At 36.0% G+C, this 16,367-nt stretch overlaps 5 protein-coding genes across 7 annotated transcripts; 2 read left to right on the top strand and 3 right to left on the bottom strand.

Annotated features, from left to right (window-relative positions):
- On the top strand, nucleotides 5,009-6,047 carry LOC104736394 (protein SPIRAL1-like 3). Of its 2 annotated transcripts, none has more exons than XM_010457431.2 (3): nucleotides 5,009-5,203; nucleotides 5,364-5,643; nucleotides 5,753-6,047. In XM_010457431.2, the coding sequence occupies exons 2-3, from the start codon at nucleotides 5,374-5,376 to the stop codon at nucleotides 5,849-5,851; spliced, it is 369 nt and encodes a 122-aa protein (XP_010455733.1). In that variant the 5' UTR covers nucleotides 5,009-5,203; nucleotides 5,364-5,373; the 3' UTR covers nucleotides 5,852-6,047. The 2 variants fall into 2 exon arrangements, with proteins under 2 accessions (XP_010455733.1, XP_010455021.1); XM_010456719.2 differs by having other exon boundaries at nucleotides 5,187-5,276; nucleotides 5,753-6,043.
- On the bottom strand, nucleotides 6,129-6,762 carry LOC104738418 (60S ribosomal protein L39-2-like). The gene is made up of 3 exons (XM_010458847.2): nucleotides 6,666-6,762; nucleotides 6,467-6,570; nucleotides 6,129-6,370 (listed from the first exon to the last, which is right to left on the bottom strand). Exons 1-3 carry the CDS (start codon nucleotides 6,666-6,668, stop codon nucleotides 6,322-6,324), a joined length of 156 nt encoding a protein of 51 aa, XP_010457149.1. The 5' UTR covers nucleotides 6,669-6,762; the 3' UTR covers nucleotides 6,129-6,321.
- On the top strand, nucleotides 6,909-9,477 carry LOC104739251 (eukaryotic translation initiation factor 3 subunit M). The gene is made up of 10 exons (XM_010459920.2): nucleotides 6,909-7,105; nucleotides 7,389-7,518; nucleotides 7,613-7,751; nucleotides 7,835-8,047; nucleotides 8,168-8,306; nucleotides 8,424-8,574; nucleotides 8,647-8,756; nucleotides 8,837-8,934; nucleotides 9,021-9,090; nucleotides 9,167-9,477. The coding sequence occupies exons 1-10, from the start codon at nucleotides 7,013-7,015 to the stop codon at nucleotides 9,275-9,277; spliced, it is 1,254 nt and encodes a 417-aa protein (XP_010458222.1). The 5' UTR covers nucleotides 6,909-7,012; the 3' UTR covers nucleotides 9,278-9,477.
- Nucleotides 9,565-12,135, bottom strand: LOC104740116 (COBRA-like protein 1). Its single transcript, XM_010461006.2, has 6 exons — nucleotides 11,762-12,135; nucleotides 11,247-11,326; nucleotides 10,699-11,155; nucleotides 10,446-10,602; nucleotides 10,082-10,362; nucleotides 9,565-9,983 (listed from the first exon to the last, which is right to left on the bottom strand). The coding sequence occupies exons 1-6, from the start codon at nucleotides 11,847-11,849 to the stop codon at nucleotides 9,691-9,693; spliced, it is 1,356 nt and encodes a 451-aa protein (XP_010459308.1). The 5' UTR covers nucleotides 11,850-12,135; the 3' UTR covers nucleotides 9,565-9,690.
- LOC104740997 (uncharacterized protein C9orf85 homolog) lies at nucleotides 12,355-14,026 on the bottom strand. Of its 2 annotated transcripts, none has more exons than XM_010462115.2 (7): nucleotides 13,833-14,009; nucleotides 13,620-13,741; nucleotides 13,424-13,521; nucleotides 13,261-13,324; nucleotides 13,098-13,140; nucleotides 12,933-12,980; nucleotides 12,355-12,789 (listed from the first exon to the last, which is right to left on the bottom strand). In XM_010462115.2, the coding sequence occupies exons 1-7, from the start codon at nucleotides 13,911-13,913 to the stop codon at nucleotides 12,523-12,525; spliced, it is 723 nt and encodes a 240-aa protein (XP_010460417.1). In that variant the 5' UTR covers nucleotides 13,914-14,009; the 3' UTR covers nucleotides 12,355-12,522. The 2 variants fall into 2 exon arrangements, with proteins under 2 accessions (XP_010460417.1, XP_010461132.1); XM_010462830.2 differs by having other exon boundaries at nucleotides 12,394-12,789; nucleotides 13,424-13,476; nucleotides 13,833-14,026.

Raw genomic sequence — 16,367 nt, forward strand, 5'->3', positions numbered from 1 at the left:
CGACCTTCATATGGTTGGAGGAGCATGTTGGCGGCAAAACATGTTCTCTCGTATGGAATCCGTAAGACCATAACTTCGGGGTTCAACACGTGCATCTGGACTGAACCGTGGATCCCAGATACTCCTGCGCGGCCGCCACAAGGATTAAATATTGAGAGAAATCCCTTGATATGTGTTAACACCTTGATCGATTTTAATACAAAAACGTGGAAACTAGAGCGTCTTCGGGAACTTTTCCCCCCGAAAGAAATTGCCCTTATTTTGGGAATCAAACCGAGCTTAATTGCCTCAAGGGACGATTATTCTTGGACCTTAACAAAGTCCGGGAATTATACCGTTGAATCTGGGTACGAAGCCGCGAGAGCTATCTCTTGCCTTGTTTGCGACCTCCCTTTTCAGGAGCCAAGTGTTACAATACTCAAGGCGCAAACATGGAAGTTAAAAACATCACGAAAGCTTAAGCATTTTCTGTGGCAATATGTGATTGGGTGCTTGGCTACATGTCAACGCCTGGATTATCGCCATATTGGTAGAGTTAAAGATTGTCCTAGATGTGGAGCGGAGGAGGAAACTATAAATCATATGTTATTTGAATGTCCCCCTGCACGTCAAGTATGGACCTTATCGACAATCCCTTCCCATCCTATGGTGTTCCCTTCATCTTCTCTATATAGCAACCTCGATTTTCTATATGGGCGTGGTAGAGACTTTGGTGCAAGTGATCAAAACTTGAGGACGTTCCCTTGGATGATGTGGTACATTTGGAAGGCAAGAAACAAGACAGTTTTTGAAAATATATCCGAATCTCCGCAAGATACTCTAGAGAAAGTCATCCAAGAAGAAGAAGTTTGGAGAAGAGAAAATAATAGAGACATACCATCAGGGTTAGTAGAAGCGGGCATATCGACCCAAATCCCACAAGATTGCCTTGTATGTTTTATAGATGGATCTTGGCACGCAGAGGTAGATAAGAGTGGACACGGCTGGATTGCTTCTTTTAGAGCTAGATTCTTGCACATGGGGCTTAAAGGTTCGCGTAGAAACCTATCCCCCTTACATGCGGAGTTAGACACTCTTGTTTGGGCTATGGAGTGCCTTCTGGCCTTGAACTTAGATAAAGCTCTCTTTGCTACGGATTGCTTAGACCTCCTAACAATGATGTCTAATATTGAAGATTGGCCGACCTTCTCATCAGAATTGAAGAATTTTATTCATTTCAGAGATAGATTTGTTAAATTTAGTATTAGATATATTCCTTGAGAAGATAATATCCGTGCCGATAAACTTGCAAAATGTGCAAGAGCACGAGATTTCTGCTTTTCCCATGTAAGCTCGTCGGAATCTAATTGGGTCTCTCTCGAAAAAAGTCATCTCCAATAACTTAGTATATGAAGTTTGATCGGAAAAAAAAGATGGCTGCTAAGAAATTATTGTGCAAGGAAAACGAGTAGCCCCCCCAACTACTTTTACTCATACATCTCTTTCCTGTTGTTAAAGAGTATGCGTCAAATCAACACAATTAATTTATAGCCAGGAATAGTTACTTACTCTAGCTAGCCTGTTATATACTATGTGATTCCCAAATCGAATCGACTAGGGTGATGATTTATGCAGTGAATGATTTTTCAAAATTTTGTGGACAACAAGTGTATAAAAAATACTGAAGAACTATTATTAATTAGATCGATGGGAAGGTTGATTACTTTCTGATTATTGAAAAATATTAATTAGTCGGTTGCTTAATAATGTATATTATAAATTAGCTTTAAGATGATGTAATAACTTTTTGCATGTGATTTTTTAGAAACTAAGGAATCTAGAGCATATAAAATGAGGAAGGAAATTATTATTATATAGTATTTAATAAAGTCGTCGTCGTTTAGTTCTTTTGTCTTGGTTGATTTGAGGGTTTTATGTCCTTAGATGTACTAATCACAAAAAGCTTGTGGGCATATCACGTGCTTTGTTCCACAATGTGCTGTGAACCAGGTGGGGTTTGTGGAGGACTTCTTCTTATCTATTTATTTTCTATTTAAAAATAATAATGTTTGCTAATATAAAAACAAAATTAATTTGATTTGACCTTGGAAGTACCATGGAATATACTATTACACATGGGTATTAGCTAGGTTTGGTTTCAAATATTGTACCATAATCAATTTATCAAACGCGTTACCTTTCTTTATGATGATTTGATGGTTTGAATTCTTTGGTAATTTTTCAATTCATGCGAGTTCAGTATATATTTTTGTCCCTTACAACATTTTGGGATACCCGTTTTTTGTTTATGAGTAATGACACGATTATATAAGATAAGCACAGTTATATTTAAGTTTGCTGTTACTGACTTACTGGTATTATATGGTAGATTTCATGCAGTATCTTAATTGGTTGATTGTATTTTTACTATTTTTGGTTAAAAATTAGACATATATCATGCGGAAAAACACAGCAAATGTTACGATTGTTAGTTTGTTACAATTACAATGTGATGAAGAGAAATCAATTCTTTGTTGTTTTTTTAATAACAATTTTGTTATCATTACTAAATAACCTTTCATTGTTATACGTTTTGGAAACGAGAGAATGTGTGGATTCAAATTTAGGGAGCACAAGTTTTGGATCTTTTTTTGTTTTCCAAGTTGATACATATCTACATCAATAAAAAAAAAACATTTATTTGCTAAGATCCATGCAAAATAGACTGTGCGATAATTAAAATGTTAAACTGTAAAATGAAAATTAATTAGAAGAAATGAGGTAACTAAACTAACTTAATTCTCTAATATATCGGAAAGACTTATATACACGGCATACAAACTTTAGAGTACTGTTTGATCAGTTATATAAACTTTTTTTTCTTTTCCTTATGATGAAAGTAATCGATAGAAAAATAAGAGTCAATAGTAAGAGAAAAAAATGGAAGATAATGGACAAGTGAAAAAGAAAAGACAAAGGGAACAAATCACATGAAGCATTTGGGTAAGTGGCTTGAGTGTTAGAGTTGATAGGGAACCAACCAAGCAAAACGCATTTTAAATGATAATAATAGTTAACTTAAAACCAATCCTAAAAGTTAAGTGTGTATTCTTTTACGTTAAGTTTCTGTTCAATTTATCTATTGTTCAATTATTGGCACATGATCCCACTTATCACCCACCCATCCAACATTTGTTTAATTTCACCATTAATTTATGTGGGGCTTCTCTCCTTTGATTTTGGCTGCCAACGTTACATACACATCTTTGCGTAATTATATGTACCATTTGGAAGAAATTATAATTACATGCATGAACATATTATAATTACATATGTATCGTTATATATATATATATATTGCTATAATTAAAAATATTATTGTTATTATTTTGGAGTTTATGTGTTGTTTGATAGAGAGGTAAAAGAGTGTCATATGCTTTTTCTATAAATTAGTTGCGAAAAAAATGTTTCAGGGAAGTAGTTTGATAGAAATTTTTGTAAGAAAACTAAGGGATCACAATTCAGCGTGAATTTATTAGTGGATTTTTCTGGCTATATTCATGCCCACATATTTGACTAGATTAGTAGTCATCTGACTAATATATAGTACTAGTTTACGTAAGTGCTTTCAGAAAACTAATCACTAAGCTTAAGTTTATTATCATCTTTCGTCCTATAAACAATGAAAATTATTTGTAGTACTAAATCTATATATATACTCTACAGATTTAGATAGTTAACGAGGAGCTAAGTCAAGATTCCTTTCTTCATCATGATTACAAATTAACTATAACAACTATAATTTAATGCCACATACGACGGATCTAAGATTAGGGAAGACCCAAAATAAAAAGAAGTCCGATATAACAATCGCTATTTTTGAGGTCATCGCTCATCGGTCTTTAATTGACGTTGGTCTTAATTAACATCCACACACACGTAAAAGTGTTAAGTTTTACGAAGAGATTCATGACTCATATTTTCAATATATATACTACTATTCGGTTCCAATATACGTACTGTTCTTCGATTTAATAGGTCTATTCACTTAGTATCATTTAGCAGAAGAGAAAAAAATCTTATAATCCTGGAGTTGTGCCAGTCGTCAGATGGGCCTTAACTCTCTAAACCCATAAGGTAATTAAAGCTTTCAAGTGCATGTACCTTGGAGTTTGTTAAAATGTGCTTCTCTAGAAATGTCCTTAATAATTCTGTTCAACACATGTGGAAAAAGAAATGTAACCATAAAGACGATCGAAGTATGGAAACCATGTAAGAGTATCGTATGCTTTCTCTGCCAATAACAAATGATGCAACTTTTTTGCGTTTCTTATCTTTTTTATTATCCTTGTTCAATGTGTAGTTAACGAAACATAAGTTTTTTTTTTTTTAATATATGTTAACATTGGTTTTTCTTTTCTTTGGCAAGGAAACTATATATATATTCTGCTAACAAAGCATGTTTGTAAACCAAAGTTTCATTCCTTAATTCACATTCACATAATCACATATATATTATAGTACATGTAAATAAAAGATGTAAAGATATAGGAATCAAACTTTTAAGGTCGACCAAATTAAAAGAGATAAGTCTTGTACTTTGAAAAAAGGAGAGAATGGGCGCAAAATGAAAAAAAGCAAAAGAGAGGGTGAGAATTTTCTTTTTTAATTTCATTGGCATCTTTCAACATCAATTAAAATCTTCAGTAGAGTCAACTAGGAAATCTCCTCCGTAGGATGATGATGATGATGATGATGATGAATGATGATGATGATCCTCAAAGTCATGGGTTCACACATTGTGGTTAGTTTCTCGTGTCAGAAATTTTCAAAAGAAAATGCATCTCATTATTCTCGCCTACTTTTCCTTTTTGGTTTTATAAAGAAATTGTTTCTTCAAAAGCATGTTATAGTTTTTGTGTGTGTGTGATTTTAATGATTTTCTACAAAAAAAAAAAAAAAAAAATTCCAACAACCTATGCGCAAAACTTTTGTTCTATGTCTATGGTATTACGTAAGCCCAAAGAAGGCCCCTTTAAGCCCATTTTGGAATACTTTTGTTGTGTCATTTCTTCCTCTCTGAGTGGCTCAGTGCATATCCATTTCCAACTGTTTCTCTCTTCCTTGATTTGCGGCCAATCGTTGAAGAAGAAAGAAGAAGTAGAGAGCAGAAGATACTACTACAGACTACAGACTACAGACTACAGACTACAGAGACAGAGAGGTAAAAAAATCAATCCTTTCCTTTAGATAGATAGATCTCTCTTATTACAACGTGTATCTTTAATGATTCAACGGTAATCTCTTTTTTTTTTTGGATCTTTCTCCATCTTTAATGTACTGATCTGATTAATAAACAAACTTAAACCATTTCCACAATTCAGATCTTGCAAGATGGGTAAAGCAAGAGGAGTGAACAATGGTGTTAATGAAAGTTCTCTCGGCTATCTCTTTGGTTCCGGTCAGCCTTCTTCCACCGCCGCAGCCGCAATGGGGACTACTACGACTACGACCACCACAACTACCACCGATGGAACCGGAGGGAGACCGATTACCACCACGACTACTACGGTGACTGACAACAAGAAGACATCTGCTGGTGTTAGAGGAAGCCCTAATAACTACTTCAGATCAGAAGGCCAAAACTGTGGAAACTTTCTCACGGTAAGTCAGAGATTTTTCACGTTTTGAGATTCAAGAAGAAGAGTTTGATTCTGATTTAGAGAGAAAACTGACAAACCCCAAAAAAAAAAAAATGTGTTGATGAGAACAGGACAGGCCATCTACTAAGGTTCATGCAGCTCCTGGTGGAGGATCTTCTCTTGGTTACCTGTTTGGAGGACCAAGTCCTGCTGGATCTGGAAACAAATAATCAAGTTTACTTTTTGTGTATCCGATAACTCGGATTTGTGTAAATCATCAAAAGTGTGGCTTTATCCCTCTGTGAACCCCTGTGTGTGATTCAATTCTGATGTTTGCCTTTGAGATCTAATTCTTTGTGTTGTTACAAAAAAATCAGACAATGTTTTCTGTAAGTTTCAAGGAAATAAACTAAGTACTGATCTACCTAGAGATCGAAATCAAAATGAAACTAAGAAACAGAATCAAGATTGAATATGATTACTAGCATAAGATTAGAGAAACAGAAAAAAAAAAGATTCATATTCATATTGAAGGAGAAAGGATTCATATTCAAGCATTATGCAAGTCTTAAGATTTAAGAGAGCAAAGCCAACAAAAATCCTTAACAAAAAACTAAAACTTTATAGGGGTCAAAGACCCAAGAGAAGCAATTAGGAAACTCGGACGAATCTGAGTCATAGCTGTGGTCTCGACAGTGCTCTAGAACCCAAGCTTGGTACGGCGCCAGTGCCTACGCTTAGCGTTGTACCTGTGTGAAGTTGAAACAATGAAACTCACTCAGTATCAAAAAGTCTGTAACTTTATCAATGATCACAAGAAAAAAAGACCTAGAAAATCTATAAACCTGATCCTGTTGTCGGTACGGAGACGGATCCAATTAGGGATTGGCCTGTTCTGTCTCATCTTCTTCCCCAGCTTCTTCTTGATCATGAACGTCTTGTGCGACGGCTAAGATCATCAGGAATCGTGAAATCCATCAGGCAAACAAAAGGTAGAGAAGAGAGAGAAAGAAGGATGGATACATAGAGAGAGAGAAAACGTACCATCTTGACTTCAACGGTGGCGATCCGGCGAAACACGGCGGCGTTTAAACCCTAATCTTGTCAAATGCTAGCTGATGAAGAGATTGATTTTTATAAGGGTTTGTGAACCAGAGTTCAATCATCACCGTTGGATTTTATTATAATTTATTAGCCGTCCGATGCCTAAACCGTTAAATATTGTGAATCGGATTCGGTTCCGGTTAGCTAAACCGAAAATGATAAAAAAAAAATATAGATTAGGGTTTTCATTTTCTTCTCTCTGCTGCTCGGCTTGCTGAAACAAGTTCTGATTTCTGAGGATTTTGTTCTTCAGCGCCGCCGAGAAGATTCGAAACCGGAGCGAAGCTATGACGACGATTGTTCCCACTTCCGAAGAAGATCCTTTTCTCGCTGTTGTCCGATTCACTTCCCAGCTCGCCTGGGCCGATGCTGGTCCCGAGGTACCACTTCTACCACACCTTTGTTTGAGAATTTCATCGGGGGAGATGGGAAATAGAGAAATTTGATTAAGTGTATGTTGTTTCGTTTGATGCATCTGATTGGTGTATGTATGGGTTTAGGGTTTGATAGACTCAATTCGATACTCCTCTTTTTTTTGTTGTTGTTGCAGTAGTTATTTGGACTTGTACATTGCTCATGATTGTGTTGCGTACCATCTGAGATTACTCTGATTACGCTACTTAACTAGCTCTGGTTTATTGGAACTTGTCTTCTTCATTTTAGGCTGCAGAACCAGAAATTACTAGGCTATGTAAGGAGGCTGAGGAGTCGATAGGAGCAGGGAAGTCGCTTGAATTGGCTACCTTAATGGTAACTTCTGCTGAATTGGTATCTTCCAAGATATCTGAGAAAGGTTTGTGTTCCTATTTTCTTTTTACTAAAACACAGTGTCCTTCTTTTTGTATGTTCCTTATTCATTTATCATTTGTTTGCCTCTCTTGATTCAGATCTTGAGTGTACCTACACCATAATTTGTAGTCTTGTTAAGAATGTGAAAAGCCCTGAGGAACTCCTCGAAATGGTGAAAGTTATATCTTCCAAGGTTGCTCAACAACCGAGTGACAAAGCTTCACTGCGTTTGAAGATGTATGATTCTTTGCAGCTTATATTATAACGCTTTGTTTATGTATCACACATACTTCTCATTTTCTTTTCCTGTCTTTGTGTAGCCTCTTCAATCTCTACAACCTTCTCGACCATCCGTATGCTCGCTTTCAAGTGTACATGAAAGCTCTAACACTGGCTGTTGATGGCAAGGTTACTGAGTACATAGTTTCTTCTTTTAAGAAGATTGATAACTTCTTGAAAGAGTGGAATATCGACATTAAACATCAGAGGGAACTCTTTCTTGCCATTGCTTATGTGCTGAGAGAAAACAAAAGGTACTGCAACATAATCTGTATTTTATAACCCTGATCATCAGTCATTCTCTCTCTGGTTTTCTTGTGTTTTCCGTTAAGGTATAGCTATAGCCTCATGGGTTTTTTCTGTTAATACTCCAGCTTGGTGAAAGAATCCCTTACGTTCTTGACTAAGTATCTAGCGACTTTCTCTAATGAGGAGGCTCAGGGCCTAGATGAAGCTAAGGAGGAGGCTGTGCGTGCAGTTATCGAATTTGTCAAAGCTTCCAGTATTTTCCAGGTATCATAATTCATAAAAGTATTAATGTGTGTTGGATGTGTGAGATTCATCTTTCTTGTTCTGACACTGCTTTTATATGTTTTACTGAAATCTCATTGATGATTTTAAAAACTGCAGTGTGATTTATTGGACTTGCCAGCCGTAGCGCAGTTGGAAAAGGATGCTAAATATGCACCGGTTTACCAGCTTCTGAAGATCTTTCTTACACAGAGACTAAATGCCTACACAGAATTCCAAATTGCGAATTCGGATTTTCTGCAAAGCTATGGTAGTTAAAACGTTATTTCATTTCCTGCTTTTCTTGAGCATGATCTCCTGATGCATCCTTTGGTGTTTATAGGGCTTGTCGATGAAGATTGTCTTACGAAAATGAGATTGTTGTCACTAGTCGACTTGGCTTCTGATGAATCTGGCAAAATACCTTACGCTTCAATTAAAGACACGCTAGAGGTAAAAAAAAACTCCTCTGCTGGCAGAAGACTTGAAATATTGTGACTCTCTTGGTTGCTTACTGTTTTTTGTGTTTTTAGGTAAACGAAGAGGAGGTCGAGTTATGGATTGTGAGGGCAATAACTGCGAAATTGATTGATTGTAAGATGGATCAGATGAACCAAGTTGTAATTGTCAGGCAAGTCACACATCTATACAAACTCTGTACTAATATACATTTCTACTTGACATTTTTAACTTGATGGTTTGATTCATATCTTTCAGCCGCTGTTCCGAACGTGAATTTGGGACAAAGCAATGGCAATCTCTTCGAACAAAGCTTGCGACTTGGAGGGTAAAGACACTTACTTTTGCATCTTTTGACTACAAAATCATCTCATGAATCTGATTCTTCTGTGGGGTTTTTGTAGGACAACATTTCAAACATCATAACTACAATCGAATCGAACAAGGTAACCGAGGAAGGTTCTCAGGCATCATCATCATCTGCTGTAGCAATTCAAGGGTTGACTGTTCGTTGAAAAAGCTATCAAGAGAAACCGTTTGCATCCCCAGAAAAAGCTCAATTCTAGAACGAATCTTTTGTTTTCTTAAAGCTTTCACTCTCTGTGTATTTGCTTGCAGAGTTTTGTGGTCTTTGAATCTTTTTTGTCCTTAAATCAATGCGGAGACTTCTGCTATACAATATTTTTTGCTTAATAATGTTCTTATTTCGTTGCCACAGTACACAGTGCATACACCATTTGCCACCACTAGGTGGAGGACTCGCGAATGGTATTAATAGTTAGACTGGAGACGAAGAATCGTATACTAGTAACCATTATTATCATTGGATCTAATTAGTGATCATACAAAGATAAAACCGTTGTAAAGCGTACAGACAACAGTCGATAGGAAACACTAAGCTAACAATTCTCTCTTGATTTCTTGTTTCTTACAAGTTCCCATGTAGGAGCACAGTCAGTAACAACAAGGCCATTGCTGCAAACCGAGAACCAATTGATCTGTGTGAACCGGTATTGGGCAGCCAAGGGTAAGAATCTGGTGGAGGCATGACACAGTTATCTCCATTGAAATAGATTCTTCTTGGAAATGCCCAACCTTTCTCAAATGTGAAAGCTGATGCATCTTTCTGGAAAAGTAGCTCAGATTGTACATTACCAAATGGACCAGCTTTCATCAAAAGATCATTGTAGAACTTTATTCCCCAGAGAATCCCAGTATCATCTATATCAATGAAAACAAAAACTCATCAAGAAAACAAAAACACATCAAGATTTGTTCCTTTGTATGGAAACAAGGGATTGATTGATGATGGTGCTTACTTATGGAAGCATAAGGAGTCAAGGGTTTATAGTTGAAGCTAAAAGTCTGAGTGAGATTGTCGAAATTAGGATGCTGCACGACGAGATTCCACTGTGTATAGTTCATGTTGTAGTTGAAATTTGTGATGGTGACTTTAACTCTCCAGTACAGCTTGTAGTTAACCTTCACATGCCAGTGGATTCTAACTGGACACATATGATGTGTACATTGGACTAGGGGCGGTATATATGCGTTCTTCCCAGGATTTGGAATGACCGATGCTATCCGAGGACCTTTTGGGCTGTGAGTGGAAAGACAAGACACCAAAATTAGCCAAACAAGTTAACATATTTTCAGGTAATGAAAGCCATGAGAAGAACTTACTCTACACAATTCCCTGGCTGAGAAGTGTTTCGGCATCCACAAGAGCATGTCGGACAAGAAACTATTGTGCTGTTATAAAACGATGAAAGTGATACACAGCAAGTAGGTGTTTTCTGAGCTAAGAACTGCGAGTATGTGCAAGTTACATTCCAAGTCACTGTCACACAGCAGAAAGGAAAAACCCAAACTTAGTTTTAATTCCACTCAAAGTTGAATAATCTTTTGGTAGATTTCAAGAGAGAGAGTAACTTACTTAATGCTTGTGTAACTCTTCGTTTGTCAGTACCGATAAATCTAGTCGGTTTTACAATCTTCCCAGGGCTACAAGTATAGCCAGGTCCAGGAGCCTTGAGAGTGAAATTCTTAGGTACCCTAACAGTCTTATTTGTGGTTCCAGCTTGTCCAACAGTGAGCTGGAAAGCAGAAACAGCAGTAGCAGGATCTTGAGCCCACGAGTTGATGACACCGCCTCTGCAACAATTAGCAATCTGCTGATTGTAAGGAGTACCGGGTAAGAGATCAACAACAGAAGGTGTCTTTTTACAGCAATGAGGAATGTTTCCTTTGAATTTCGAACAATCTCCTTGTTCTGTTGTTTGGCCTCCATTCATTCCCCATATAACCTCTCTCTTTGCCCATGACCATCCAAGAGTCCAACCTGGTGCCTGAATGTGACGATATTGCTGGAAATTATAGATTGTCACAACCGCCTGCACCGTGAAAAGAATCAAGGTATTAATTAAATGCACAATTAAGAGTCAAGAAATCCCCAAAATTTGAAGCTAATGTATGTATACATACCACATAGCCATCTGCAGTCCAGGTCATGATATCCCATTTGATAGTAATGTTCCCACTTGGATCCAAAGGGTCATAAGCTTCTGAAACAACCCCAAAAGCAACACCATGACTCACACATACATTGAAGCGCATTTTTTTTTGTAAACTTTTCTCAAAGATTCTCTCTTTCTCTAGTAACAGAGCATTGAAGATGAAATTGAAATGTCAAAAAGATCTTCTCTTTGAGACTAATAAGCTCCTTGAAAACCAAAAGAAGTAACTCCTCTCTTTCTCTATGCACCCAAAACCATCAAGCAATTCCTATCTTACAGAACTCAATAAACACAATCTCCTAGCAAACTTTTTAAGAAATAATTAAAACATGGGGAACAAAGGAGGAAGGAAGCTTTGTTCAGTTTCGAGCGAAACCCAGAAGCCAAGTTACACTCAGACTCAGAGACGAAATAAAACCCTAGTTCGTAAGTACAACAATGAACTGCGAAAAGCTTGAATAAAGATGGAATCTTTCGGCTTACCTGAAGGAGTATAACAAGAGAAAGACACTAGAAAGATTATAGATATTCCGAGCTTGAAGAAGATTGAAGAAGAGCACAAGAAACCCATTTTTTTGTTTCTGAAGAGAAAGAGAGAGAGAGAAAGAAACTCGTCTTCTTCTTGAATATTAAGTCTCTGACAAGTGACAAGACAGGACGAAGACTGAAGAAGCTCGACGTATTATAACAGTCAAGCAAAAAAGCTTAGGAGATAAAGCCAAAGTGATTAACAAGAAATGACCAATTAGCTTCGAAATCTTTGAGATTAATCTACCAAGTTTAATGAGGTTTAAAAACTCATAATTGCTCATTGAAAATGGAGAATTCCAGCTTTTGGGTTTTTTTTTTGTGCGCAAAGACAGAGAGAGATTAATGAAAGCCAAAAGAAGGCTGCTTTAGTGGGCGATGAGATGGTTTTTTTTCGTGCCAAGTGTAATAATTTGACTTAATGCACAAGCATTAATGCACTTAGCTAGCATTTGCAATTTCTTTTTCAATTTCAAACATTCTTGTTCACATTTTTGTCTCTAGACATTACTAGAGATAGAGACGTTGGTGTTGGAAAATTGGGCCGATACGAAACTACTATTTAGGCCCGTTTAAATCCCATCACATACAAGATACAACCATAATATGATCCTTTGCTAGTCTTTGCATTGCAGAGTGAGGTCACAAAGTAAAGTCTATGGAAACAACAACAATAACCGGTTTTGCAAAATCTCACAATACTATCAAAATTGAGTTTATTTCTGCAGTTGAGATGGCTCAGTTGCATCACTATCTTCTCGCAAATCATGCTCATCATCACCAGTGCGATCCTCATCTGATTCAGGTCCACTCGCTTCATCATCATGGCCATGATCAGATACAATACCATGACCAATACTCCCGCTAACTCTTCCTGACTTGTTTGCATATTCTTCAAGGGATGTTGAGGGAAACACATCGCCGACCTTGCTACTATCACTCCTTGTAGCTTCATCTGATTTAGGCTTATTATCTTTGTTCATCTGTGTCATGCAAATACGCAACTTTAGGACTAATAACACAAACATATACATTTACAAATCTTAAACCCTCTTAAATGTAAGATATAACTCTAATTGTTTGGAGTCATAGGTAGTAAAAAGGGCACATAACTAAAGAAGCTTACCGCACGTAATAGCGTCCTTCGATCCCTTTCCCTAGCATTCTTGATAGTCTGCATCACATTTAGTAAAAAAATTCAGTGAGAACCCAAAAAACATCTTTAATTTCAGTAAAAAAAAACCCGCAAGCAGGAAATAGGACTTGGAAGCAGAATAAGTAAAAGACTAACCTCATCAAGCATCTTCTGTTCAGCCTCTACCTCATAAATATCTCTGCGAGAAACGAACAATTACCTCTACATTAGCTTAACATCATATCTACCAAACTAACTCAGAAGAAAACCAGCATCTTAGCAGTAGCAAAAGAAAGACTTTCTTCAAGATTAAACTTACCTTCCAAGGATTTGATCAACACGGGAACAACACTTCGCACACACCTTTTGCTCCTTGGCACAACCTGTAACCAGTTTAGTACTATTAACACATCAACTCAAAAACAAGATACTGATGTATTCTTCTTCATTGCCAACAAAAACAAAGAAAAAAAAACACTAACCAGGGCATAACTTATGGTATGCTTGACGAACATTTCGCTTAGTACACTTCTGACTATAACAACAACCCAAAAAAAAAAAGTTCGCTCTTTTAAGAAAACTAACACAAAGAACAAACAAATCAGTTCGATTAAGATTGACAAGGTTCAACAGAGAAAGACACATACAAAAGAACACTTTAAATTCAATCAACAATACCATTTGGTGGCTTCAGTTAGGGTTTTGTATTTGCCGTAGCGGCGTTTCCAAGCTATCTGCTCTCTACACCGATAGCAAACTCCAGTTATCTCCGATAATGGTCTAAATCTCCCGCCTACTTCCTAAAAAAACCAGAAATTTCCAGAAAAATTAAGGATCCAACTACACTAATCACTCAGTTTCGTTAACCTCATAGCAGAGCAAACTGTTTACCGTTTCGTTGATCTTGACGCCGGCTTTGGGAACCCAGGCGAATTTGTTCTGATGCTTCGGTGGTCCTTGCCGTGAGCCCATTTTCTATGAGTCGTGATTCTAGAACGGAGAAATCAGAGGAATACGATTTTATCTGGAAGAAGAAGAAGAAGAAGATGAGCGGCGCGAAAAGACGAAGAAGCCAATTAGGTTTCAGGAAAAAAACACAAAAAGATCCATAATTAATGAAGGTTTATTCAATGGGCCAAATCCATAAACTTTAAAAGCCCATTGAACTCTTACTATTTGTTGGGTTTTTGTTTAACTAATTGTCTGAGAAAAATATTGAAACGTTCGATCATGTTCCATATTTTTCAACTAATACCAGTGCGAGATCTATAGCAATCAATGTATTTTTTTGTTATTATAGTGATTATAGGTTCACGTTCCATTTGTAATGTTTTTCTTTTTTTTAGTAACTCAGAGAGTAAATCCTCATATCTATGGGGATCTGAGACTAATATCTCTGGAGAGAGGGTATCCCACTGCCCATACCTATGTGGCCAAAAGGATAAAGCTAAACAATTATGCGTTTGGGGAGAATCGATCTCTGTCTTAGACCAACATGGCGACTCTTCCACCTAGATTAGAACCACTAGCCCATCACCTCATGGTTATTCCATTTGTAATGTTTTAAAGGATTTTTATAAAAAGAAGATGTTATGTGGATTTTTCACGATGCATGCAAATGCAATGATCACATATATTCGCAACGTGCATCGACGAGCTCCCCACGACGTTTAAGATCAATCTCCAATGATTTTTGATTGTTATAAATTACATGTAAACAAATCATCTCAATTATTCTTTATTGATAAAATTTGTTATTCCGGGAAATGCACTGGAATTTTATCAAATCCCAACATAAGTATGAAGTACTGTATAAAGAATATTATCCGTGGTGTGTGTCTTTTATAATTAAAGTACTAATTCGTATTATTGTATATGAACTTCTGCTAAAAGCCTAAAAGGAATGTAAAAATTTAAAATCTAAGATTGAGCTTCCCACACATGCGAATGTTCCTTCGTTCCACAATAAAGTAGATCGAGGACAGTTTTAAAATTCATTATTCCCATTAGAGCATTCCCATCCCACATACTGTGGGGATGAGTGTCAAAAAATAATGAGAAAAAAAATGGCCAGATGTATTCTTATTGGTGTTGAATAATAAATTAAATTAAGTTATAAAAATAACATATATCTATATAAAAAAAACTTTGAGACATCTAAAACAAGTATGACCAATAATAGTGCTCTTATGAGCTAAAAAAGCCTGATTACATTCTAATTGACACCTTTATTGATTTTACACTCCGGTCAAAAAGTATTAATTTATTGTTCGGTTTTTGTATCCCCAACTTTTAATTCCTCACATACGACTTTTTTCTGTCTGTTAAAAACGCAGACACGAATTTAGGTACATTTATGGTAAATCAAGTAAGAAATAATTGTAAGCCGAAAATGAATTACATTGCTAGCTAAAAGATAGATCCTTTATAAGGTTAGCTTAGCTAGACCTAATATCATAAACTCTTCAATTTACTCTCAAGTCCAAAAGTGAATAATTGAACAAGAAACAACACTTGTTTAACTTAACTAAAGCCTTAACTAAAAATAAAATAAAAAAAGATGGCACAGTCAAACAAATGACAATTAAGTTTTTTTTTGTTGACATATTTAATATATTGACCATTAAATTAAGAAAGATAATTATATATTTTGAATGATTTGCACCTTTAGTTAGTCAAAACAGTAATTAGTGTTTTGGTCCTGTTGATACCAATTGAAAACACATATTTATTGTGTATGTATTTTGAATGTTTTGCCCCTTTAGTTAGTCAAAACAGTAATTAGTTTCCAAAATTTCAATGGCTAAAAAAATTAAACTAAAAATCTGTCAAATAAAAAAAGTGTAAATAAAAACAGATAAATCCATATTATTTGGACGTATATCTGATAAGTTAATTCAAAAATCATACATATATACAAAAAAGTATGGGATATTCATCACAAATATCTATTTAAAAAATATTCATATAATTTTGTTTTTTTTTGTGGTGTGGAGATAAATATCTAAAAATACATTATATCCTCAAGACAAGATTACAAGCTTCTATTTTTTCGGAAATTTATTCAAACAAAAAATGTTTTTATTTTCTAAACCAATAAGACAATTCATTAATAGCAAACAAATAATAATTAAATTGCAAAGTCCGAAAAATAAGATTAATTTTTGCATCCCCATAGAATACGGACATCAAGAGGACAAAAAATAGAAAAGTCTTCACTTCCTCACCATAACACATAACATAACACAATAACAAAGGTTTCCTTTGACCTGTTGAACGAGTCTTAATCAACCACGTGTCAAACCTCACACGTGTCTCGCAAACCCCTCGCACGTACCAAATCCAATATAAAAACCAAAGCGACGGTCATTCAGAGTCTCCCATCTCCTCCGATCTCAAATCTGAGAACCTTCTTCTTCTTCTTCT

This window comes from Camelina sativa, chromosome 1, assembly GCF_000633955.1.
Source record: "Camelina sativa cultivar DH55 chromosome 1, Cs, whole genome shotgun sequence".
Taxonomy (NCBI): domain Eukaryota; kingdom Viridiplantae; phylum Streptophyta; class Magnoliopsida; order Brassicales; family Brassicaceae; genus Camelina; species Camelina sativa.